The sequence below is a fragment of the Martes martes genome (assembly GCF_963455335.1).
Source record: "Martes martes genome assembly, chromosome: 16".
Lineage (NCBI taxonomy): Eukaryota > Metazoa > Chordata > Mammalia > Carnivora > Mustelidae > Martes > Martes martes.
The window spans coordinates 43,645,262-43,670,963 of record NC_137904.1 but is presented as its reverse complement, the minus strand read 5'-3'; the positions used below and the strand labels follow the sequence as shown (position 1 = coordinate 43,670,963).

General features: G+C 53.0%; 1 protein-coding gene across 1 annotated transcript; it reads left to right on the top strand.

Moving 5' to 3' along the window:
- The first annotated feature begins 5,043 nt into the window (after positions 1-5,043).
- On the top strand, positions 5,044-23,564 carry TNS4 (tensin 4). The gene is made up of 12 exons (XM_080827110.1): positions 5,044-5,575; positions 11,743-12,157; positions 13,361-13,785; positions 15,864-15,950; positions 16,288-16,413; positions 17,681-17,773; positions 17,881-17,958; positions 18,920-18,985; positions 19,812-19,980; positions 21,077-21,145; positions 21,399-21,425; positions 21,942-23,564. The coding sequence occupies exons 1-12, from the start codon at positions 5,137-5,139 to the stop codon at positions 22,081-22,083; spliced, it is 2,136 nt and encodes a 711-aa protein (XP_080683236.1). The 5' UTR covers positions 5,044-5,136; the 3' UTR covers positions 22,084-23,564.
- Positions 23,565-25,702: the final 2,138 nt, after the last annotated feature.

Genomic DNA, 25,702 nt, shown 5'->3' with positions numbered 1-25,702 from the left:
TACAAAATCATCAGAAAGCCTAGAGGAACAGGCTGCACCTGCAGGAATTGTTCCCAGGAAAACATGAGGCCCCCGCTTAGGAACGGCCCCCTCTGCCCCCTTCAGGAAGGTAAAGAATCAGGGACTACCCAACGTCTGTTGACCTCAAGAACCATCACCTCATTGATTCAGGATCAGGAAGCTGTTTCAGCAACAACCTCTCCACACCCATAAAGCCGGGCCCTGGATGCTAGAAGGCAGCAGCCCCAGCATCCCAGTGTCTCCCCAGCCATGCTGACCGGCAGCTACAAGCCATATTCCCAAGACCACAGGACTGACCCAACCTGTTGTCTAACCAGGACTTCAGAGGCAAGGGAGTGTGAAAAATACAGAAAAATGCGAGTTCTGCCTTTTTGAAAGTCAATTAACATACTCCATCCCACCCACAAGCTGAAGAAGAAAAATCACACAATCATTATCCATGGCTGCATTTCTGTCCCACCCCTTGGGGACACTGATCATGTCAGGGGGAAGGAGAGGAGCAGAGAGAGGTTGGGAGAGAGGTAAAGTGGCATGGGGATGGCAGCTGAGACTGCAATTGGTGTTCCTAGGACCGGCTTAAGGTGTAGGAAGTGGCCAAATGTAAACAAAAAAGCCACACCTTCCAAGAAAGACTATGACCTCAGGCACAGGGTCATAAGGCTGGGGGGCCATTCTGCCCTGAATTACTGCCACATAGACTGCCCTTTGTGCCAGCCCCAGGATTAACGGAGAACCCTACAGTCCTGGCCCAAGACGATCAGCTCCCTGTGACCTGCTCTTTCCACGGGTCCCTCTCCTCTCCGCCAACCCCCCTCTCCCACCCACTCTCCATCCCTGCCCTCCATCCTGAGCTGCAGCCCCGTGAGGGAAGCCGCTGCATGCCCTGCACCCTGGCTTGTCGCTTACAGCTTGCATCCTCCCCACTTTCTTTGTTCAAAGACACAACTGCTCACCAAGTCATGTGCCCGCCGGGCTGCACAGATGTCCAGAGATGACTTTCAATGCGGCCATCAGGAGGGAGCACCTTTTTATAACTTTGCCAGCTGGGCTCCCTGGCCTCCCATAACCCTGGTTCATCAGGCCTCCACAAAGCCACGGGGTGTCAAAAACTTTAAGGCTGGGGCACCTGAGTGGCACAGTCAACTAAGCATCTGACTCTTGGGTTCGGCTCAGGTCAGGATCTCAGGGTTGTAGTAAGACCCCACCACGATGGGGTTCGGCTCAGCGTGGATTTGGCTTGGGATTGTCTCCCTCTTCCTGTCCCTCCCCTTCTGCAACCCCTCCCTCCCCATCCCGCTCGCAGGCTCATGCACTCTGTCTCTCTCTTAAATAAATCTTTAAAATCTTAAGAAAAGAAAAACTTTAAGGCCAAAAGCCTTTCCATTGAGCATAATGGTGGCACTGAGCAGCCCACCCGCCTATCCCCGAGACCAGCCACTGCTGGGATCACCATGAGTCCCTGGGCTAGAGACTTGGCCGGCTCCCTCCCTGCAGACCAACCTGCCCAGACCTGGCTCAGCTCTAGCACCGGGGCCTTCCCCCACCATGACGGGATGCCCCCTCGCAACACTCTGGGACCCCGGCCCGGAACAAAGAGGGAGTTGGGGCCAGGGAGAAGGGATGCTTAGACTTCTGGTCTCTCTGCCATCACCCTCACTGGGAACTTCTGCCCTGGGGCACAGACCAGACCATGCAAAAGGATAGCCGTGAGTGAATTAGTGAAGCGACGCAAAGCTACACGCCCCTTCTGAAAGTCCTCTAGACACTCAGAGCCTCCTTCCCTTAAGTCAGAAGCCCCATTCCCAGGCGAAGAAGAAAAAAAAAAAAAGAAATTGTAAGATCTGTGCCCAGTCTTAGTTCCAGTGGGCCCCTACCCTACGCCTGCCGCTGGGCAACCCACCCCGGACAGCACAGGAGGTGGGGTGTGGGAAGGGGCTCCTGCCCACTGGCATCCTGCTTTCCTAGGCCAGCGCCTTCACTGTCTGCTCATTCTGCACCCCGTGGTTCTTTCCCTGGCTGGCATATGGTGGGCAGAATGCCCACATCGCCCCTTAGTCCTAACAAGGCCCTGTCCCCAGGACAGAGCTTGTCTCTAACAAGCAGGACTCCGCTGACCATGTGGTTCCTGGACCTCTCTCCCCGCCACAACACAAGGCAGTTAGGAGGGGTGAGTGGGACAGGCAAGCAAGAAGCTTGGGAATCACGTATACACACACACACACGCACACAGTCCCAGCAACTGCCAGGGCTGGTGCCCGTGCCAGCCCCACCTGAGCTCACCAGACACAGGAGGGGCGGGCCTGCAGGCTATCAGCCACATGTAGGGCCTGGAGGGGAAGAGGGCGGGAGGAGAGCCGTCTGCTCTTAAGGCAGGTCTGGAGGTGAACCACACCTCCCCTTACTCCACACCTGGACTTTGAGCAGCCTTGATCCCAGGAGCCAGGAGTGAACACAGCAATCTGCCTGCCCGGACTCCAGGTACGTGCCTTTATTCTCCAAGAAGAGAGGGAGATTCGGCACCGAGGCCACCCCGACTCATTTAACCCTTTGTCCTCAGCTTCTCCACCTGTCCTGGGGGCTGGAAGTCAAAGCAGAGAGAAAGGGGAGGAGGCTGGAGATGAGAGAGGTGGTCTCAGGACCACAGACCCCGGAGGTCAGCACTTTAAGAGAATGAAATCTGTGCCCCTCAGTGCACAGAAGAGAGAACCAAGGTCTGGGGGGCAGGGAGGGGGATGGGAAGAGGCTTGCCCGAGATCACAGAGACTTGGGAAGGGAATGGACACAGAACCTAGGCCTCCTGCCTCCCAGCACAGAGTCCAGAGCCTGGCCCTGAGTGCTCCCCCCTGCTCCCCCTTCAGCCATGCTGGGCCTTTCCCAGGCTGCCAGGAATCCAGGGGTGGGGGCTGTGGCCAGGTTCTGTTTCACAGGATCTGGGTGGAGGGGATGAAACAATCCGAAGGCACTTGCAAGGATGGGGAGAGGGAGGCAGCAGGGTGGGCTACTGAGGCAAAATGCTTTTGAGGAGGCTCAGGCTTCCCCTTCTGTCCCCTCTCCCTTCCCTGATCTGGGCTTAAGATAGGAGGGAGAGAGTAAGTCAGTGAAGTGGAAACGGGGATTTGCCAAAGTTTCAGGATCTGCCTGCCTCCGGAGCCCTTGGGAACAAAGAAAGATATTTGAGTCAATCTGAAGGGGGAGTATACGGGAGAGACCTATGAATAGGGCAGAGCTGGCTGGAGCCCTCCCATGTACACAGGCAAGTACACACGCGTACACACACGCACCCCACCAAAGTCTGGAGCCCCAGGGACCCTCCCCTCCACGTTAGAGTAGGAAAGAAAGAGCTAGAGAAGTGGGCTGGTGAGGGTGCCCAGGAAAAAAGGAATGAGACACAGACTCAGCCCCACACCACTGGTGGCGTGATTCAGGAAGTACTCAAAGGGAGAAGAGCTTGAACAAGAGTCTGCCTTTTGCTCAATCCCAGGCCTGTCCCACTGGGTTCCAGAACCCCAGAAGGGGCAGACGTGAAAAGGATCTTAAATCTATGAAGTAGCGATATAGGGTTAAGAGTTTGGGACTGTGGAGCTACCAGCCCAGGTTCAAAGCCACTGGGTTCAAACCCGCGGTCCACCAGTGGATTCTGCAGGTTCTGTGACCTTAAGCAAATCCCTGAACCTCTCCAGCACCACAGTAAGAGTACCCTCCGCACAGAACCACCGAGAAAATGAAACAAGTCAACTTAAAGTTGTTATTATTATATCCCCATCATACAGATGGGACAACTGAGGCCTGTAGAGGAAAGGGTAACACAATAGCAGTTTCCAGTCAGTAAGCAGGCATCCTAGATTCTGGTCCTGAGTGATGACCCAGGCCGCCAGTGTGCTCTCCAAGTCAGTAACCTCCTCTGCGGGGCCCAGCCAAAAACCCTACAGGATGCACTGAGATCCTGCCCCAAGAAACCCAGACCCCTTGGAGGATGTGCAGAAAGAGCCACAGCTCCATGTCCTCAGCTGCCCCCAGGAAGTTGCTCGGAGGCCTAGTCCCTTCCACTGTCATTTATATAGACAGGCCGGTGCCTGGGACACACCGCCCGCTCAAGGTCTCAGCCAAGGAGAGGTCTGGCAACAGAGCCTACGGGAACCATGGGGGACAAGGGAGCCTGGCTTTTCCCATTAACTTAAAATGCAACCTCAGGCAAATCATACGCCCTCTCTGGACCTTAGATATCCCTCTGCATTTGAACCCCATGAAGTATATGGAGTTAGGAATCCAGGTCCCTTCCTCCAGGAAGTCCTCCCTGACCTCTGCACCAGTGCTACAGAGCCTCCTCTGTTTTGCCCCTCCATGGTAACACTGTTTATAATTGCTCACCTGCTTACTTGTCTGTTTCACTAACTGGCCTACACACAATAGTAGCTATTAAATGCAGGGTTCCTGACATCAGGCAGCCTGAGGTCCAGTCCTGCTCTGACACTTGTATGACACAGCATGATGCTTGGGCAAGTTACTAACCTCTCTGTCTCTCCATTCACACATCATAAAATGCAAAATAATAGTATCTATCTCAGAGGGTTGTTAAGAGGAGTTTAAAAGACTTTATGTGTAATATAGGTGCATAGTAATCGCTCAATAAATATTAGCTGCTGTTTATTTAATAAAGAAGGTTGTAACAGAGCAGATATTCGGTAACCTCTGTTGAAGCGATTTTGACAATCACCTGCATGTGCTTATTATGTGCCCTGCACCATTCTAAGCATGTTACAAATCTCAACACATTTTATAGTTAAGGAAAACTGAGGCACAGAGAAGTTAATTGACTTGTTCAGCATGGTACAGCTAGTAAGTGGTAGAGCCAGAATGCAAACCCAGGCAATCTGGCTCCAGTACCCATGTTTTTTTTTTTGTTGTTTTTTTTTTAGTACCCATGTTTTTAATGAATGAATAAACATGCCTTTGCTTGGGGGGAGGAGTGGGAGGAACTTCAACTACCAAAGTTACTCAGTTCCCAACCCTGACCTCTTTCAGATTCTGGGAGCTCCTGGTTGGCAAGTGAAATATCTGGGGTGTAAGTGAGGCTGGTTTGAAGCTAGAGGCAAACAGACAGCCACTGCCCCCACCATGTCACAAGTGATGTCCAGCCCCCTGCTGGCAGGAGGCCATGCAGTTGGTTTGACTCCCTGCGAAGAACCCAGGAGGACCCTGCACCCAGCACCCGGCCCTGGCCTGCCACCCCAATGTCCTTACTACACCACAGAAGGCTGGGGAGCCCAGGGCCTGATGGCCCCCACGCCTTTCAAGGGGCCCCCCAGCAGGCTCCAGCAGGGCTCAGAGGCTGGAGCCAAAGCCAGCCGCCTCCTACAGTCCCCCGCTGAGCAGACCTCGGGGACCCTGGAGGACCTCAACTCCTACATTGACTTCTCACTGGAGAGCCTCAACCAGATGATTCTGGAACTGGACCCCACCTTCCAGCTTCTCCCCCCAGGAACTGGTAGCCCCTGGACTGAGCCCACCCAGAGCACTACCTCAAGGAAAAAGAAAGACGACGCTGAAGCCTTGGGTAAGGATCTGGGACACAGTGCCAGGAGGGGGTGCTCGGGGACCAGACCTCATGAGGAAGAAGGACTTTTCTATCAGATCAGAGGAGTAGGAGACAATGTCCTGTTGGGAGGTGCTGTGCAGCTCTGAACAAGTTACTTAATCACTCTTTTCTTTCCTATATCAAAGAGATATATACAGGCTTCCCTCACTATCCAATGCTATTTTGTCCCTAAGTTTGGAAAAGTGATGAATACCTGTTTTATGGGATCTTTCAGGAACTTTAAATAAGCTAATGTGTGTGTGTATGTGTGTGTGTATATATATGTATATATATATATACATACATACATATATATATATATATATATGAATGCCATACAATGCCATACATGTAAATAAGAGCTCAAGAAATGTGGGGTCCCTGAACCTCATTGTTCCATAGTAGATCTCTTTAAGTCCCAACCTGGGTCCCCTGAAACTTTCATAGGATTGCTATCTGGGCCCCTGTCCCTTTTTAGGGGTTATCTCTCTGGAGAGCTGGAAGCAGTAGGGTTGGAAGGACACAGAATTCAGTCTATTTAGGGCGGGACCCTGCTGTGGGTAAGCAGTGGCGTGCTGGTAAAGGTTTAACAATGAGCTCCATGCTGGGGTGCCGAAAGGCTCCAGCTGGAAACATCTACCAAATTTCATGGGATAAACTCTCCCACCGTGGCCAGTCTCAGGCTACCAGCATGATGTTACCAAACATAGCACTGGAAAGAGATAACCTGTAGATGGCCATTACGGTATACACAGTATTTCTGCCAAATAACCTCTGGAGTATAGATCGTACTGGAGCACCTGGCTGGCTCAGTCAGAAGAGCATGTGACTCATGACCTCAGGATCATGAGTTCGAGCCCCATGCTGGGGGTATAGAATACTTAAATAAATAAAATTTTATTTTTTAAAAGATTTTATTTATTTATGTATTTATGTATTTATTTATTTAAGGGAGAGTGTGAGGATATCCACATGAGGATACAAGGAAGGGGAGGGGCAGAGGGAGAGGATCTCAAGCGGACTACATGCTGAGCGTGGCTCAGTCTCACGACCCTGAGATCATGACTTGAGCGGAAACCAAGAGTCAGACGCTTAACCAACCGAGCCAGCCAGCCAGTGCCCCCCAAAAGAAATAAAACTTAAAAAAAAAAAAAGAATCTAGATAATAGCAACATCTAGTTAAATAATTGGTATATGATGAATTGTATTTATTACTTTTGTTTTTCTTGTAAGTTATTTCATTGTAGGCTTATGTAATTTAATTTTTAATAACTTCTGAGTTTAGAAACCAGCTGGACAAAATCCTAAAAATTTAACAGTCTGCTCTTGCGAGTTGGTACAAGTCGGCTTCAATACACCACTGCATCCAAGGGAGTCTAGAAATCTCTACATCTGGTGTCAGTTTCCCAAACAAAGGGTTTCAGGTATATTCTGAGGATGAGGGTCAAGGAGCAGCAGTCCCATTAGACAGGCTGGAAGACTGAGGTCTCCAGGGTTTTAAAAGATCAGCATGGGTTAAGGGGTACAATGAGGATCAGTGATAGGGTCCATGAGAATTTCCACTTATTGAGATCTTATAATACCCAGACTCTGCTAAGCACCCTACAGAACATTTAATCCTCCCAATCTATCCCCATGAAATATTTCATCACCATTTTAGAGATGAAAAAAAAACTGAGGCTGACGGACTTCAGTAAGGAGTCAGTCTAGCCTAATCACTGGAGGTGGGCAAACCTCATACAAGCTAGTGATCTCACTCCTCTGTTTCATATTCTTCCTCTGTAATACAGAGATGAGTTCTTACCCCCATGAGGGTTGCAGGGTTCAAAAGAAATAACACTTGGGTGTTTATCAGAAATCCTGACATGCTGTTAGTCATTATAAATGGTGGCTGTTTTCATTAAACACTGGGGTGGCATTTAGGACCCACCCCAGGGGAGGCTCAGGGACTGGGGTGGAGATGAGCCCAGCACCCAGGTCCTTTGGTGCCCCAGTTCCCAGTCTCCAGCCTGCCTTCTGCCCCTCCCACTGAGCATTGCCTGTCAGGGCTGTTGAAAGAACCACCTCTACCCCCCAAGATCTTCCTGCTTCTTGAGGCCAGTCACAGGCATGTCTCTGCAGGGAAGGTGGCTTGGATCTAATTATCACTGGCAGGAGCAAGCTCAGGCTTTAATGTTCATGCCCCAATGTAGGGGTTCCACACACTCAGGGCCTACAGAAGCAAGACCGGCCTCTGTGGAGCGTCTACATGTATGGGGTGGAGATGTGAACAACATCCCCTTCCTCCAAGGGGCCAATGGTCAGTAGTCTGTGTTCCCAGATGCTCTGGACACGACCTGCCATAGTGGGGAGGTGTCCACGTGACTCTGGGTGGCAGAGGGATTCGGGGGATGAGCGAGCAGCCAACAGTGGTCAGAGAGCTCTGATGAAGCCCCCTAGTTCTGCCCTAGCATCTTCTGATGCAATAAAGAAAATCCTCTCCTCTAACCTCTGCCTGAATGGCGGTGACACCTGGGAATTCACTGCATCCTGAGACAGCCGGCACAGTCAGCTCCCCGTTAGAAAGTCCCTCCCTGCATTCCTTGTGATACCTAACAGTGTGTCACTGTGATGGGTGGCACCTGTCCTATGCATCTCAACCTGCCAAAACCCTCCCCCCAGACCACCACTACCCGTGACAGAGCGCTTGCCAGCCCATGGCAGCGTAACTTGTTCTGGGCACCGTGGTGAGCTTTCACTGGGCCAAACATATCCAAATGTGTGGGACGCCCTCCCTTCGCCTCTCATCCTTCCTTCTCTTGGGGTGTCAAAGGGAAGGTGTTCTATAATTGTGGTGCTAGCAGATGTTCACTGTTTCTCTTTGTCCTCACTTGGCAAAATTAAAAATTAAGCATTGGCGATCCTATGTTTCTCCCTCCCCTAAATATATATAGATAGATTTTGTAGTGCGTGATCTCAGCCTCTGCCTGGGAAGGAAGCAGCAGTAGCCTCATTTTACAGAGGACAAAGTGAGGCTCAGGGAGAAGAAACAATGATCCAGGGTTACACAGCCTATGGGTCGTAGGTCAGGCCCCAAAGCCTTGGATTTTGGCCTCCAAAGTCTGTGTTCTTGCCTTTCTCTCTCTTTTTTGGAGCCAGTTTCCTGTCCTCTGGAGCTTCGAAGAACAGATCTGTTTGGAGGCAGCCTTCAGGCTTCTCTTCTGGGGCTCCCCCTCCCCCAGTGCTCACAAACCTCCCCCAGCTTCCCTGCCCCTGCCTCTTGCTTACCTTCCTTCAGACTGACCCTGGGGGGCTCCCAACCCACACGGAACATGGCTATTCCAAGCAAACACCATATCCATCTCCACCACTCCCTCCCCTCCCCATCTTTGGAACAGGCACCCACATTTCATTTTCCAGCAATTTCTGCCAGGCAAGGCTGTTTGCCAATCCCAAGGGAAGGGTGTTTAATAACTGTCTCTCTGCCCCCCGCCCACGTGCCCCTTCCACCAGCCCAGCCTGGTGCTGGCGCCTACATCCACCCAGCACTGCTGGGACTTGCCCCACGGGCTTGTAAACAGCGGCTGCACCCAGGTGAGGGTGTGGAGGGGCCTCCACCTCCCCTAGCCATATGCACTTCGGGGCAGCAGTGAGAGGTGACTCACAGCCCCAGGACTCCTTCCTTCCTCCCTTCCCACCCTGCTCTGCTTGCTCAGTCCCCCAAACAAGGCCTTTGGTCAGTGTTGGGATGACCTGGTAAGCAGGAAGCCCAGAGGTTCACCAGGTGGAGAGACCCTCCCCTAAAGCAACCAAGCACCTTTTCAGAGCACAAGGCCTTGGGAAATTATCCTGAGGAGTCCCTTGTCCTGGAAGAGGCCCTCCAAACACAGCACAGGAGCAGGAGTCAGATTCCTCCACTCTGGCTGTGTGGCCTCGGATAACTCCCTTAACCTTTCTGAGCCTTGATTTCTCATCTATTATATGGAATTCATAATATTTTCTAGTTCAATAGAGTTGTTGTGGGGGTTAAATGTGCTAGTACAGGTAACGTGTTTGCAACAGTGTTAGCACACAGCACTCAGTAAATACCAGCCTTAAAAATTCTGCAGTAAATGCCAGCCCCATCGCCACATTTCTCTGAGCCTCAGTTTCCTCCTGAGGAATGTTGGCATTGGGCATAAGGGCCAAGAGGATTGTGGGTTAAAAACACGATGAAGTCCTATAAAAATAGAAGTTGTGTTTGCCAACCTTCCAGAAGAATCCACCCCATTCCAAGACCTCTATTCTTTCAGAACCCACAACACATTGTGGCAAATAGCCTTCCCTTAACCTTGGCAGAGGGACTCCCCACTTAGCTGGGCAGTGTCAGCCTCTGGCCAATACTGGCCTCAAAAAGCAAGCAGGCAGGAGGAGTTCTCCAAAGCTCACCATGGGCCGGGATCCAGGCACCATTCATCAGTGTCTTTTATCCTTACCACAACCTCAGGAAGTTAGTTTTAGATCCCCACTTTGCAGATAAGAAAACTGAGGCTCACAGTGTCTAGGAAAGTTACCTGATGCCTCTTGGCGGGAAAGTGCAAAATGAGGACTCACACCCAGGTTTGTCTGATGGCAAAGCCAGGCCTGTTCCTACACCCCTTGGAACAGCATGCCCGGGTCAGCCTGCCAGCCCCCCCTCGTCTGATGTAATCCTCCACCCCCACCCCAGCCTAAGCAGGCTCAGACAGAAGCAGTAACCGCCAGCAGGCTCTGAGGTCCTACCCGGGAGCCGGCTGGGGCAGGCAGGGATTCCACAGAGTAGGAGGGAGTTGGTTCATGGCCAAAGCCCAAGGTGGGTGGGAGGCTGGCAGACAGGGGCTGAAGGTGCAGTTTCCTGCTGACTTTGCCCCAGTTTCCATCCTGGGAAGCCAGAGACAGGACTCGACAGGCCTCTAGGAGGGAGCAGCTAGGTAGCCCCCATCTTCTCCCACCTTTGCTGGAACAGCACCAAGGACAGTTCCCCTCCCCCAGGTCAGGAGGCGGGGTGTCCGTATTCACCATGGGGAAAACCACAGGGTACCCCACTCCAGGGAGGAGCAAGTTCTCAGAACAAGAGCCCTGGGTGCCCACACTGGGGAATAGAGGCAGCATTGGAGTGAGTCACCACCCTGGGCTGTGTTTGATAACCATCAATAGCACACCAGCTAAAAGCATGGCCTGGGAGGTCCACAGCTGGATAGTGTAGCAAACCCTGGCCTCTGGGAGCCCCTGCTCTAAAGCAGAGTTCTCAGACTCTAAAGTGCTCTCAGATGCCAGGGAGTCTAGCTAAAATGCAGATTCTGCTTCAGTGGGTCCGGGGTGGAAACAGATTCTGCACATCTGACCAGCCCCCAGGTGACATGGCACTGCTGGGCAGGGGGCCACCGAGCTGTGGCTTGGTGCCCAGTGGAATCGGCTGGGGAACTAAACCAGCCTGATGTCTGGGTCCACACTGGAGATTCTGATCTATTTGCCACAGAGGGTAGCCTAAGTATCAGGACTTTGAAAAGCTCATCGGGTGATTCTAGTGTGCAAACAAGCATGAAAACCCCTCTGTGCCTTGATTGTAGGCACAGATGTAGAAATAGCCTTCACCAACCCTGAACAATGGAGCCATCAGAAGATGTGACTGGCACCCTCTATAAGCAGTCATTTCAACCTGGGGAGGGGGACATTCACACAGGAAAGGATTTGCTATTTTTAAAGTATTTGCCGTGTGCCAAGAACAGTGCTATGCCACCTGTATTCATCTCATTTCATCCTTATTTACCAAGAGACTAGATATAGTTAGCCCCGTTCGTGGGTGTGAAAGCCAAGGCTCTGGTTGGTGAAGTCGTTTGGCCAACTGCTCTAATAGTAAGTGGCAGAACCAGGTCTGAAACCCAGATCTATCAGACCCCCAAGCCTGTGTTCATTCCACTGCATCCCCCCACCAGAAGGAGAAATTACAAGGAGGGTGACTTTGGAACTGTGCCTAGAAGCGGGAGCCCGGTGCTAATCCTAACCCAGCAAACTTCTCCTCTCTTGGAGCCTTGGTTTCCTCATCTGCGTAAAGGAGGGGAGACCAGAGGGTCTGGAAGACTCTTCCAGAATTCCTGTTCTGGGAGTCCAGGCTCCTGGGTTTCACCAGTGCTCTGTTCTCTCCCCAGACATAAAGTACATCGAGGTGAGCTCCACCAGATCGAGGGGTCCCGATGGCCCCCAGTGCTGCTCCAGCCCATCTGCCACCCCGCCCTTTGGCTCCCCACGCAGTGGTGGCCTCCTCCTTTCCAGAGACATCCCTCGAGAGACTCGAAGCAGCAGCGAGAGCCTCATCTTCTCTGGGAGCCAGGGCAGGGGGCACCAGCGCACCCCTCCTCCTTCAGGGGCTCCCTCTTCCCATCCTCCACTCTCTCCCAGCATCTCCATCCCCTGCATGAGGAGCAAGACCTCGGGCTCCCACGGCTTGGGATCCCCACTGGCGGCTTCCCCAGGCTTGGAGAAGGGGCTGGCCCCACAGCGAGGCAGCCGGGTCTCTGTGCTGTCAGCCAGCCCAGTGTCCGATGGCAGCTATGTGTTCGGAAGGTAGGCCGCTCCCACTATAGCTTCTGATATTGTCTCTGCAACACACACACTCACACACATGCACACACCCTAAAATCATAGACAGGCACCCTGTTCTAGCTGAGCAAAATCAGGGTGCACACCAAAAACAAAAGAGTGAATATTCTCTTTTATGCCATCACAGCCATTTGGACCTCAAGCTTTCCTCAAGCACTTAGACTACAACTCAATATACAAAATTTTTTACCTATGCTGACCTCTTGGTAGGAGAATGGTTACATTCATGAGGCTCACCTGTATCCTTTCCAGCACTCATACAACCAATCTCAAAGAAGGGATTTTTTTCTCTTCTTTTTTTTTTTAAGATTTTATTTATTTATTTGACAGAGAAAGATCACAAGTAGGCAGAGAGGCAGAGAGAAAAATAAGGGATTTTTTTTAAAACGTCAAAACACAGGGATGTAAATAAAATTTGGAGGCCTAGGGTAAACCATTAAGGAAAGAAAAGCCTCCTTCCTTCTTCCCTAGCAGGAGGGAGGCAAGCTTGCCTGGACATTATTTGTTGCTAGCAAAACCTAGCAGGAGGGAGGAGAAACTGGCCAGTTTGCTGGCCTCACAGTAGAGCTGCACACACACACACACAACCTACGCATGAGGACCACACCACAGGACCTCTGCCCCCCACACCGACTCCAAAGCCGATGTGCCAAGGCAGTCCTTGGCAAGGAGGCCAGGATTCCACAGCCATGGCCATTGGCATGGACCTCCGAGCTCAGAGCGAAGTCTGGCTGGATGCAGAGCTGGACTCCTCCTCTTCCTCCAGCTGGGGAGTTCCCTCTGCATCCGCCATGGACGTGGTCCAGCCAGCGTGCAGGGCTCTTGCGAGTTTCGGGTACTGGTGTGATAGCTCAGTCAGACCTGCCCGGCTGGGAAAGCAGAGGGAATCCAGTCCAGCCTAAGCCCACATGACCTGCAGAGGATCAGCTCATTAGCTACTTTAAATGACCAGAGACTCTGCAGAACAGGGACATTTCTGTATCCTTCAGCATCCCTTGGGGATGAGATGGGCATGTACTTTGCTCTGGGCTGTGGGGGATGGAGTATGCAATACTCGATTTAACCAGAGCTGTGGGCACCCAGATCAATAGATTCCGGAGCCTGGCTCTGGCTCCTGCGTGTCCACTGACACCCTAATACCCTGTCTGTCTGGTGTCCTCCTTGCAGCAGCCAGTCCCTCATTAACTCCAGCATTTCCAGCCATCAGTCATCTTCTAGATCCTTGGAAAGCCCAGCCAGCTCTTCCTCCAGCCTCCACAGCCTTGGCCAAGTGTCCCTGTGTACAAGAGCCAGCGACTCTCAGGTCCCCGGCAATCCCACCCCAAACATGGGCCAACCCAGAACAACTCACTCCCTGCCAGCGGCCAAGGAGCATGCCAGCAGCTGTCCACCATCCATCACCAACTCCATGGTGGATATACCCATCGTGCTGATCAATGGCTGTCCAGAACCAGGATCTTCCCCAACCCAGCAGATCCCAGGACACCAGGACTTTGTCCAACCTGGGGCCACTTCTTCCAGCAACTCTTGTCCAGCCACCAGGAGCCACAGCCAGACCTTGCCAGATGCCCCTCTCACCACACCCTCGGAGGGTATGTTGTAAACCAGTCCTTCGGCCATTGTGAGGTTTGGCTTGGGGGCGTAGACAAAGCATCAGTGGGTTTCTGCAACAGCAGGTCCATGTGCTGAATACCTACTGTGTGCCAGGCAGTGCGACAAAGAGTAGAGACAGAGATGGACAAGCTTCGAAAGAGACAAAAACCAAGGATCACTCAGAGTAGAATAAACACAGAAGTAGAGATACCCTAAGTCTTATGGGGCCACAAAGGAAGGGGTGATCTTTTTAGTCTAAACAACTCCTTGGAGTTTTTCACTGCTTGGAGGAAGCGACATCTGAGCTGGATCTGGAAAAGCGGATCAAATGTCTAGAGCCAGAGCAGGACAGGAGGGGCCTTCCGAGCAGAGGGAACGAGTCCATGGTCATGGAGGTGTAGAAGAACAAGCATGTTCAAGGAATGACTGGAGTGGTGGGTGTGGGATGAACTGGTTGAGAAATCTGGGGCGAGATTGGGAAAGGTCTTGAACACCAAGCTAAAGGATGGATCTTCCCCGTTAGGCTGCAGGGTGGGGGGTGAGGAGGGGCCTAGCAGAGAGTCTCAAACAGGAAAGCGATGGGGTCAGAGGTATACGTTTAATAGATCACCCCAGCAGCTGGCAGTTGACTTGTAGGGCCCGGCCTTGGCAGGGAGAGCAGCTTTGTTTTGATTTTCATCATGAAGTGGTCCAGACAAGCTGTAACAGGGGCCTGCACCAGGGCAGAGCAGGGCGGAGGGGAGAAGACAGAGCCAGGAGACCCTCGGGATATGAAAACAGCAGGCTTGATGACTAACCCAAGAGAGGGAGAAAGAGAAGGAGAGTCAGTCCTACCTCTGACGTTCGTGGATGACGAGTACACAGAGAGCCGACGGAGACAACGCATTCCAATTCAGACAGCTAAAAACCACAAAGCAGCAAACACCCTCCTTCCCGTAGTCTGTGACTACAGGCGTCCAAAAAGAACAAAACCAGCCAGAACCCAAAGCAGTAAACACAGAGGCTCAGGCTTAGCACCCGCAGGGTGCTATACTCTCCAGAGTATAGCCCCCGGCAGAGCCCCAGGGACACTGTCCCCACTCCCCTGTCGCTGGGCCACAAGCGTCAGGGTGACTCCTAGGGGTGTGAGATTCAGTCTGGCCCGCACTGCCATGCAGGAAGCCATGTCAACATAAGCAAAAATGGCATGACAGGTGTGCCTTTGAATCTGCTCTGATCATTTTCCCAAGACAAATCATTTGCAGATTTTAGTACTTTTTTTTTTTTTTTTAAATAATGAGTTACTCTCAGCTGGCCACAACACATCTTTTCAAGGTGCCAAAATTGAGAACCACTGTTCTCTGCCTTAGGGACCTGGGGAGATGGCCATTGTGTCATGGCAGAGAGCACATTTACTTAGTCCGGTGATATTCCCATCCTGGTTTGGTGATGCCCCAGGATATCACTAATTATACCCTGGGGTCCTATCAAATTCCACAAACTGTTCTCAAAACAAAATCCACCCTAATTGCCTAGGCTATTGGAACGTCAAAAACCCTCAGAGACTGCTTAGTACACTCAGTCCCCTCTGGGCTTTAGGAGCAAGATTGTTGTCCCAAATCAGAGTCAGGAATCCTGTCTCCTGACTTCCGCTCAGGCTCATCCAACCAAATCTGCCGCCTTTCTTTCCTCAAACTTTTCTTTCATTTTCTTCTCCAAACTTAATATGCCCCCCAAGACCCTTGTAGGATTCTTAAGGGGGAAGGGAGGGTAAAACCAAACACGATGCCTCTCAGAATCCCTTGTCTCTTCTTTCCGTCCGCACCAGACAACACAAGATTTGAGAAACTGTTTCTCATTAAACTGAGATTTTATCTGTTTGTGATTCATTACCAAGGATACAAGGGGAGACTCCTAGGTCCTAGATGTGCCAAGCCCTGAATTCTTCGGTTGGATTTTGCCTCTTGTAGGCAGATGGAGATACAATGGGGTTGGGATAGGGTAGGGTGGGTTGAATGGGACCACTGGGCAGAGGTGGGTGAAGGGCGTCTCAGCTCCCCTCTATCCAACCTAAAGTGTTCCCCCTCTCTGTCTCCAGGTCCCACTAGGGACATGCAGCCCACCATGAAGTTTGTGATGGACACATCTAAATACTGGTTTAAGCCAAGCATCACCCGGGAGCAAGGTAAAAGGAAGTACTGTGTTTCGAGGGATGAGTGATCAAGGAGTCAAGTCTGGGTCTTGTACCTTGTATCAGGCAGATGGGGCCCTGGGTCACAGTAGGGGAGGGAATGGCAAATGGTAGGTCCAGGGAAGGGGGATATCGTGCAAACCTCATGTCCTGAGGAAATAGGGGCTGCAGCAGGAAGAATGGAGATTAGACGACAGGAGGGACTTCCTGGGAACGCAAGGTGATTCTGTAATGTCTGCTCTATGAAGATTCTATGGGGCTGGGGGACAGGGGGTGTCCCCTGCAGGTGGGGGTGGGTGGGTAACTCTCTCTGACTCAAGGATTGTTCTAGCGATCGAGCTGCTGAGGAAAGAGGAGCCCGGGGCTTTCGTCGTGAGGGACAGTTCTTCCTACCGAGGCTCATTTGGCCTTGCCTTGAAGGTCCAGGAGGCCCCTGCACCTGCCGCGAACCGGTCAGGTATGCACCCACCTCTTCATTCAAGGCCTCACAGAGGCAAGGGGCTGTGGTAGGTTCTAGTCCTAGCTCCCCCGCTACCTTGCAGCCGGCCCGCAAGGACTCCTGGGAGGAGGGCCCACCTCGGTGCTCTTCCAGCCGCCTTCCTGCACCGAGGCTCTGTAAGGAGCTCCTTCCACGGCAAGCCTGAGCTTCCTCTGCCTCCGGGAGTCCTCAGATTCCCTGCTCTGCTCTCATGGGGGTGAGAGGAGGGAGTTCCCAGCCCCTTTTCAGGATGCTCTCCTCTGCACCCCAACCGCACTGTCCAGACCAGCCTTATTGTGAGGGAACCTGATGTGGTAATAACGTGTGTGTCCCAGCTTATCACATGTATGCGAGGGTTTCTCACATGTGATAGCTTATCAAGGGTATGCCTGGCTTATTACACATGCATGATAGCTTATCACATATGTGCTGGTTTATCACACTTGTGATAGCTTATCACATGCTTTCCCGTGGTCTCACACACGCAACACACATCTCTGGGGCATCCCTCCTGCCCTGGGATACCTCGCTGGGGAAAGAGATAAAAATAGATCATTATAGTACAAGGTACCTAAGTTACAGCCCCTCCCCAAACCCCAGAGTATAGCTCTCATGTAACAAAAGGGTCAGGTAAACGGGGCTCCAAGAGTTAATTAATGACCGCCCGCCCCACCCCCTCCAGAGCAAAGACAAAAACCCCAACTTTGTGCTCTCTACACTATGCCGCTCTGGTTAAATCAGAACGTGAGATCTGGAGCGGGGCTGGTGTTCAAGGAAGCCTTGCCAACAAGCCCAGAGAGGAGGAAGCCATGGGCTGATAGAGAAGAGCAGAGGGGTACTGTTTCCCTCCAGGGCCAGCCAGCTCCAGTAGGGACCATCTGGTGGAGAATAACAGCCTCTGGGAAGGACTGGGCAGAGGGAGAGAGAAATCAGGCTGATGGATTAAGACTTGACCCCAGTAGTTGTTGGGACCATCCCCGGTAGCCCTTGAGACCAAGAGAAAGTTCTCCTAAAAGGAGAATTACTGGATGCAGAAGGCTTGGAGCAAACATATTGGGACCTCCTTTGTGGGAGGCCTTGAAGATAGGGTCCCACCTAGCAGTCCCACCCCGAGGCAGGTGACGAACCAGTTAACCTCTGGGTGGACCGGGAGGAGGCGGGTCAGGGGATGAGTGGGACAGTGTTTGGCGAACTCTGGGCTCTGGAGCTCCCATCCACACGCACTCTTTCCTCTGTCCTTGTCCAGGTGAGGACAACAGTGACCTCATCCGCCACTTCCTCATCGAGTCTTCTGCCAAAGGGGTGCATCTCAAAGGAGCAGATGAGGAACCCTATTTTGGTGAGCCTCTCCAGCCTGCAGGCCGCTGGGGGTGGGGGGCGCTCTTCTGAGCTGGGAGACTGGTCTGGGGAAAGCCTTCTCACACAGGGCTATCTGTTTCCTTGCAGGGAGCCTCTCTGCTTTTGTGTGCCAGCACTCCATCATGGCCCTGGCCCTGCCCTGCAAACTCACCATCCCACAGAAAGGTAGGTCTGGGCCCCAAAGAGGCAACACCAGGGCACTAGAAAGGCTCCTAGTGGTCACATCCCACCTTATTTGTGGATTAGTGTCACAATTAAAAGCGCTTTGCCTAGCTCCTCTAGCATCTCCACTTCCTGGCCTGAGAATTTGAGAATGTCGACCTCTGTGAGCCTCTGTTTCCTCCTCTATGAAATGGGCACAGCCGTCATCCTACTTACTTACAGGATTGGCTGGGGGCTAAAAGAGCTGGTCCAGGCAAGGCTCTTATCACAGAGTATATGTTTGATAAACAGGAGCCTTCTTTGAGAAGTTGAAAGGAGCATAAAGCAGCCAGTTTGGAGAGGGCAGGGGTTTTTTTCTCCCAGGTCCAGCCTTTACTGGGCGCTCCCTCGTTCACACGTCCCTCACCACAACTGTGTCAAATAGGTGTTATCCCCATTTCACGGATGAGAAAAGGAGGGCTCGTGGAGCTGAGTAACTTGCCCAAAGACACACAGATCAGACCTCAAACGAAGATCAGAAAGTCCCATCCTGAGCCCCCAGCCCCGCCATGCCAGCAGCCAGAGGAGATGATCTCTGAGTGTCCAGGACAAGCAGCTGAGGGGTTCTGGGAGAGGACACAGAGCAGGGGGAGCCCCCGGTGTGGGAAAGTCTCCCTACGTTCTGCAAAGAAAGGTGTGGGTTTGGGGTGGGATCTGAAAGAAGGATCAGAGGCGTCTGAAGACCAGGTGACTGCCCAGTCCTGGGGCTGGAGGAGTGCGGAGGGGAAGGAGGGATCAAAAGGCTTGAAAGTCAGGCATCTGGGGAGCCCCAAGTGGCCCCGTTTGTCTAATTAGGGTAATCACACCAGGTTTCTCAACGGCTTGCTTCCTGGGGGCGGAGGTGGGAGATGTTCAAAGGGATTAATATTCCTCCGTTCACTCCACGCCCACCCCCTCTGGGGCCTGTTACTTTGCTTTGGCTCAGAATTGGGAGGTGGAGTCTCCTCGGACACTACAGACAGCCGGGCCTCCTGCCTGAAGAAATCTGCAGGTGAGCGTTGTGGGGGAGGCTCCAGCCTTGCCTGCGCCCCCAAAGAGTGCCTCCCAGCACCCCCTCCACAGACACACATGCACGCGCAGGTCCACACATGTTCCCACTCCAGCTTTGTTTCTTCGTCCTTAAAGAGGTGCCCCCCGGTCCTCCCCATCCCTATAAACCTAGAGGTGAGAGGCTGCCAGCCTGGGGGTGAGGGGTGCAGGGCGGCAAGAGAGGGGGGTTGGTGGACTTACACCCCATCCTGGACACACGTGGGCACATATATACGTGCTGGGGTCTCTCTGGTTCTGAGGGACCTGCCCTAGAGGAGATCTCTGGGTCCGGGACCCTCTGTGGAATATCGGGTCCAAGTCTGGGGGTTTCAATAGGGGAAAGGTTGCTCCTCTTCACAGGCAGACGCCAGGCACAGATCAGCACTTGTCTGAGTGCCTCCACCCCATTCTTGTTTTTCACCTCTTGACAATGAACCAGGGCCGCTGGGTGGGTGGAGGTGGTGGCAGGGCCAAGCATGCTTCTGGACAGAAGGAAGGTTTGCCTGGACATCCCTACACGGAGGGCAACAGCCCCTCCTTTACTCGGCCCCAGAGGTCCAGAGGCCAGAGCAATGCAGAGCAACGTCCACTGGAGTTGGCCTTGAATTTCAGTCACCTCCACACTCCTGCCTGCCTGCCTGGTGGCTCAGAGGAATCCCTGATTCCTGAGCAAGGAAGAGCCCAGACACCTGGCTCTGGGCAGAGGGAGGACCAGGGCCGGGGGAACGCTTCCTGCCCCTGCATGGTGGATCCTGGCAAGGCCTGAGCACAGCGTTTACCTCCCACAGACTGCCATGCCCTGTACCTGACCTCTGTGAGTGTGGAGACCCTGAGTGGAGCCCTGGCCGTGCGGAAGGCCATCTCAACCACTTTTGAGAGGGACGTCCTCCCCACACCCACTGTGGTCCACTTCAAAGTCACTGATCAAGGCATCACCCTGACCGATGTCCAGAGGAAGTAAGGGACTTCCTTTGCCCTGGGGCTGCTGGGTGGGGCAGGGGGATCTGGAGGGGATAGCTGAGATGGCTGTGGATCACTAATGAAGGTATGATCCAGGATCCCGGACCCCATATGGTCGGTGGCTTGCTGAGTGACTCCAGACAAGTTCTCTGCCCTCTCTGGGCCTCGTGCCAATGACCTTCTACCAAAGTCCCCTTTCCCTGAAACTGATGGAGATGGAATTTACCAGTATTCGTTGGGCACTGGTTAAATCGGCATCCCCTGATGGAACGACTGCAGAAGGCCAGACTCTGGCTGCCCACTGGGACACAGTGGATGGAATCCCTCCTTCCCAGGGCTCAGGGCTTCCCAGTCTAGCAGGCGCCTGGTCCTGGGCTGGAGGAACAATAGATGAGCAAGACATCATTCCCATCCTCAAGCCGTTAAATGACACCGTGGGCAGAGGGCGGAGAGAGGGCAGAAAACCTAAATATATAAGACACAAGGCAGAGTCACTCTATGAAAAGACAGAAGTTCAGGGCACCTGGGTGGCTCAGTCCATTAAGAGTCTGCCTTTGGGCTCGGATCATGATCTCGGGGTCCTGGGATCCAGCCCTGCGCCGGGCTCCCTGCTCAGCGGGGAGTCTGCTTCTCCCTCGCCCTCTACCCCTCCGCTTGAGTTCTCTCTTTCTCTCTCTCAAATGAATAAATAAAATCTTTAAAAAAAAAAAAAAAAAAAGGAGGGGCACCTGGGTGGCTCAGTGGGTTAAAGCCTCTGTCTTTGGCTCAGGTCCTGGGACCGAGCCCCACATCGGGCTCTCTGCTCAGCAGGGAGCCTGCTTCCCTCTCTTTCTCTCTGCCTGCCTCTCTGCCTACTTGTGATCTCTGTCTGTCAAATAAATAAATAAAATCTTTAAAAAAAAAAGGAGAGAAAAGAGAGAAGTGCAAACATGTGCCCCAGGGCCCAGTAGTGGGAAAGTAAATGTCAGGCTGTAAGGGGTCTAATTGGGAGGCTTCTTGGAGAGCGGGGCATCTAAACTTTGGGAGACCTGGAGATGATGGAGGTAGGACATGGCACTGGGACAAGCTCTCACCAGCTGTCCTTCTCTTCCAGGGTGTTTTTCCGGCGCCATTACCCCCTCACTACCCTCCGCTTCTGTGGCATGGACCCCGAGCAACGGAAGTAAGTTCAAGGCTGGGCCAAACTCAAAAAGCCATCCAGGGCCCAGCTGCCCACTGAAGTTTCTTGCTGACTCTGGGACTGGGGTCACAGACAAAGCCTGTGAACCTTGAGGGGCCAGGAACAACAGGATGAAGGGAGGGGGACCCGGTGGGGCGTGGTCACAGCTGGCCGTTATCTCCAACTGCTCAGCCAGAGTCCTGGGGAATGCAGAGAAGCCTCAGTACTCATTCCTGTCCATCTTCCTTTCCCACAGGTGGCAAAAGTACTGCAAGCCCTCCTGGTAAGGCCTTCCTGTGTCCTGTCAGTCACACTGAAAGGTCTCCCTGGGCCAGAAACTGGGACCCAACAAGAGGAGGAACTCAGGGAAGGAGGGAGGCCCTGTCCTGACCTTAAGAGAGCCCGTGGTTTTGATGGGGGTGGCACAGGTCCTCAGAGATCCTCCAGTCTGAGGGGGGAGACATGAGCCTGGGAGCCCTCGGTCTTAGGTAGGGGGCACAGGCTCTAATCTCAGGGAGACTTAATCGACGGGGATGCTGCAGTCTGATGGTCAAAACACATCCTTGTCCTCAGGAAGCTTCTACTCTGATGAGGAATGCATAGGTCCTGTCCTGAGGGAGCTCTCATTGAAAGGAGAGAAACCCAGGTCTTGAACTCAAGGGATCTCCCAGTCTGACAGATGAGGTCCATCCCACCCTCAGAGAGCTGGGGAAGGGGCAGGGCAGAGCACCATACTGATCTCACCCCTCCCAGCCTCTCTGAGTCCCACCACTTCACTCAGGCTATGTTCTCCCACCAGGATCTTCGGGTTTGTGGCCAAGAGCCAGACAGAGTCACAAGAGAATGTGTGCCACCTGTTTGCGGAGTATGACCCAGTCCAGCCAGCCTCCCAGGTCATCGGCCTCGTGGGTGCCCTGCTGCAGGACACAGAAAGGATGTAGAGGAAGGGAGCTGTCCGCACACCTTCCCGGACATCCCAAGGGGGCTGGAACCCCTGAGCAGGAGCTTGTGGCCACACTAATGAGCTAATCTGGAAGAGAACGGTACCAAGTGAAACCCTGGAAACCCTGGAAACCCTATGACCATCAGCAGTGACGTTCATCCAGACCCAGCTGTCTCGGTTTCCTCAACCATAAAAAGAGGCCAATAGACAGGACCAGCTATGCTTCTCAGACTTTGATGAGATCTTAACAAGCTCCCTGCGATTCTGAAGAATGCCCACATCTGAGGACCCCGCATGGAAACAACCTCTGAGGACTCCTGCCTCCATCAGCTGGGACTCTACCGACACAGCACAGAGTTAGAGACCTGCGACTCTCTGTCACGGCGAACAGCAGGTGCTGGGTCGGGACCCATGGGCCCCTCGCCCAAGGCTGACCTGGAAGAGAGGATATGCAAGGATCGACCGAAGGATGGATAGATGGACTCTATTTCCCTCCAGATCTGTTCCTTTTCCCACTCCCATAATGGCTTCTTGGGCAGCTGTTCCCAGGACAAAGCAGAATCTGTCTGCCCTGGACTCTTTAAGACAAGGTGGCCACGGTTGTCAGGGCAGCTTAGCAAGGGGGAACTTGTCCCCAAGGTCAGAGACCACCCAGCTGCCCTCACGTTCTTGATGTCTAACCCCCACCACTGCAATTGAGTATCAGCCCCATCTTTTCTCTCAATTTTTTGGTAAGCAAGTGTCCCCCAGCAGGCGTCACAACGGCCCTCGTGCTGTCTATGTAACCCACAGGAGGTAGGTGGGGGCAGAGAGATCCCCCCGCTCTCCGGAGCAGACACAAGGACCAGCTTTCCCTGGTTCTGCCTCAGCTCCAGACCTGCTGATTGCCCTCTACTCTCCGAAACACACACATATACACATAGACAGGCCCAACAGGAGGGCATCTACTGTCCTTACAGCCACACGGGGGCAGCAGAGAGTCATGAATGCGCGCAGGCAGCCAACTCAAGAAGTTTGGAGAAGCTGGGCGGTCTTTCCCCCACCCCCACTTCCATCAAGATTCCCAAGAAGCTGGAATCATTTGTGCAACAGGTCTGGGGTCCTAAGAAAACCAAACCGTGAGGATGGAAGAGGAGGCTCAGAGAAGAAGCCCACTTTTGTTCTACAAGGAGCAAGTGCCCGCCCCCTCCCAGCTGTGGGCCCTGCCACCCATCGTTATCATTATCTTTGGCCAAAGTTGGGTCTGACGGATTGTGATTTCAACCCAGGAAACCAAAACAGACTGAGGCTGCCCTGGGCTGGCACGACTGGCTGAGAGAAGCCCACCCAGCCTGTGCTCAGGAACTGCCCCATCCCTGGAGAGTAGAAAGCACTAGACAGGTTCTCAAGGTCATATTCAGGAGGTGGGCAGAGAGCCCCCCCTTTTACCCATGGGTGCCTGTGTAGTTCCTGTGGAAAATAAAGCATCTGTCTTGGCATAACAATCGGTTCTAAGACATTCAGGGCAGCCCGCTCAGAGGTGGAGACCTGAACAGAGAGGGGACCCGAGTTGGCAGACGGTGACTGTGTCGTAGAGAACACTCCCTCCAACACCCCTGGTCACAGCAGTACAGTCTGCACTGGCTTCCCTTCATAAACCATCTCTTCAAACCATTCCGTGCCCCCACATGGCCCAAACACGCGGTTTTCTTCCTCATGACTCCCTGCTCGCCTTTCTGCCAGGAAGACGAGTTGAAATCTCGCCCATGTCCCAGAGCTGAAGGTGAGTCTGTGTGGCCCCTCCGTCAGGTTCCAAGGTCTCACTCGGGCTCCCTGAGGGCCAAGGAGAGGCAGGTAAAACATGGGCAGGAGTTGGGAAGGGTCTCCGAACCCAAATGAGCCCTGAGCTACCAGCTCAGCCCTAGAGAAATAGACAATGGCTTCCTCATCCTGCCCTGGGCCTGGGGGTTCTACCACCAGCTTCTGCCAGCCGGCAGTCCAAGCCTTGCCAAGTGGTATAAGAGGGGCCTCAGGAAATCTACTTTCCAAAGGACCTTAGGAAGGAGAGCTGCTGCTTCTGTTTAAGCCGGGTTCTGTGACTCAGTGGCAGGAGCTGCCCTGGAGGGCCGGTGAAGAGACCCTCCCAATGGCCTTGAATGGCTGTTGAGGAGACTGCCTCCCCTCCCATGACCAAACTTGAATTCCATCCTCCCATCCCAGGCCCCTCGACCTGGCCACAGACCCAGTCCATGGAAGCTAATATCTCTGCTACATTTACAACAGCTCATCTTTCCTTCATTTAACAAAGAACTTGACTTAGACTTTTGCCGATGGACAGAGCAGCCAGCCCAGCAAGGATGGGGGGGGTGGGGGAGGTGAGCAGAGGAGAGGAAGGACAGCCACCAAGCCTGGAGCCAGGAGGAAAGGAGTCTTCATACCCAAGATTTTTTCTGTTCAGCAGGTCCCAGGCCTTGGAGCCCTTGTTCTAAAGCCTCCCTCCCCAGTACCTTCTAATGTCACCCCTCCCAACTTTCTAGCTCTCCGCAACCTGCTGTCTACACATACATACACCACCTGCCCAGTCCCCCCTCATCCTCCCTCCCCAGGTTCTCCTCTCCCTCATCTTTCTCCAACTCATTCCTTCTTGACCTTCCTGCCTCAAACCTGTCCTGTCCCTCTTTACAGAAAAACCTTCCTCCCTCTCCCTCTTGTCCCCTATAATCTCCGCAGGTGGCTGGACGCACAGCAAAGCCTGGCTTGAGTCAATGGGAAGGAACAGGGGCAGCTACCTGCACGGCCAACCATTTTGCAAGCCTCAGACTGCCACCCTCTCTGAGCCCTGCCTCCTTTCTGGCTACAGAGTGACCTCCCCAGAAGGCTAAAACACCCTCACCCCTCTACCAACCCCCCCACCCCCCTCTTCTGTCTGTTCCTCTTTTCTCTTTCATGTTCTGCCTCCTGTCCTGGACTCTCAAGCTATCCAACAGGCTGAGGGCTTAGAGCCAGGACAGGCCTGGGAGGTGAAGGGCTCCCAACCTAGAGTTCGGTGCCTTGTTTCATGCAACAAGGGTTTTCTGGCTGGATGCTTTGTTCATGTGAGCCAGGAAAACAGATCAGTGCAACAGCATTCTAACAGAGGTCTGTGAGTGCCATGTGGGACTGGCAGGAAAAGTAGAAACAGGGAATGTAAACTTTATCCATTTGGAGAGAATGAGGGCAATGTTACCAAGGAGGTAACGTTCGAGCTGGGTTTTCAAGAATGAAAAGGAGTTTAACACACAAAGAAGTGGGGAAACCAACTTTTATTGGGAGGCTCTTATGTGCTAAGTGCAATGTGAGGCACATTATATATGTTTAATCCCATTTTACTGCGGTTTGGAGGGTCAACTTGTCCATATTCTCCAAGCTGGGAAACGGCAGAGAAATGGGATTCCAGATCTGGGCCCATGCTGCCTCAGCAGTCTCAGACAAGCTGATGGATAAATTTGTGTGCGAAACACCCAGGTATGACACAGTACCATGTTCAGTGTGGCTAAAGTATATGGTACACAAGGAAATAAGTGACAGAGGAGGCAAAGGGGAGTCTGGAGCCAGATTATCAAGAACCTTGGGTTCTAAGCTGAGAATGTCTAGGGAAT

Excerpts from the sequence above, each read along its gene's own strand:
- TNS4 (XM_080827110.1), top strand. The coding sequence starts at position 5,137 with ATGTCACAAGTGATGTCCAGCCCCCTGCTGGCAGGAGGCCATGCAGTT. Across the intron at positions 16,414-17,680 it reads ACCTGCCGCGAACCGGTCAG|GTGAGGACAACAGTGACCTC; the intron begins GTATGCACCCAC and ends GTCCTTGTCCAG. Across the intron at positions 17,959-18,919 it reads ACTCACCATCCCACAGAAAG|AATTGGGAGGTGGAGTCTCC; the intron begins GTAGGTCTGGGC and ends GCTTTGGCTCAG.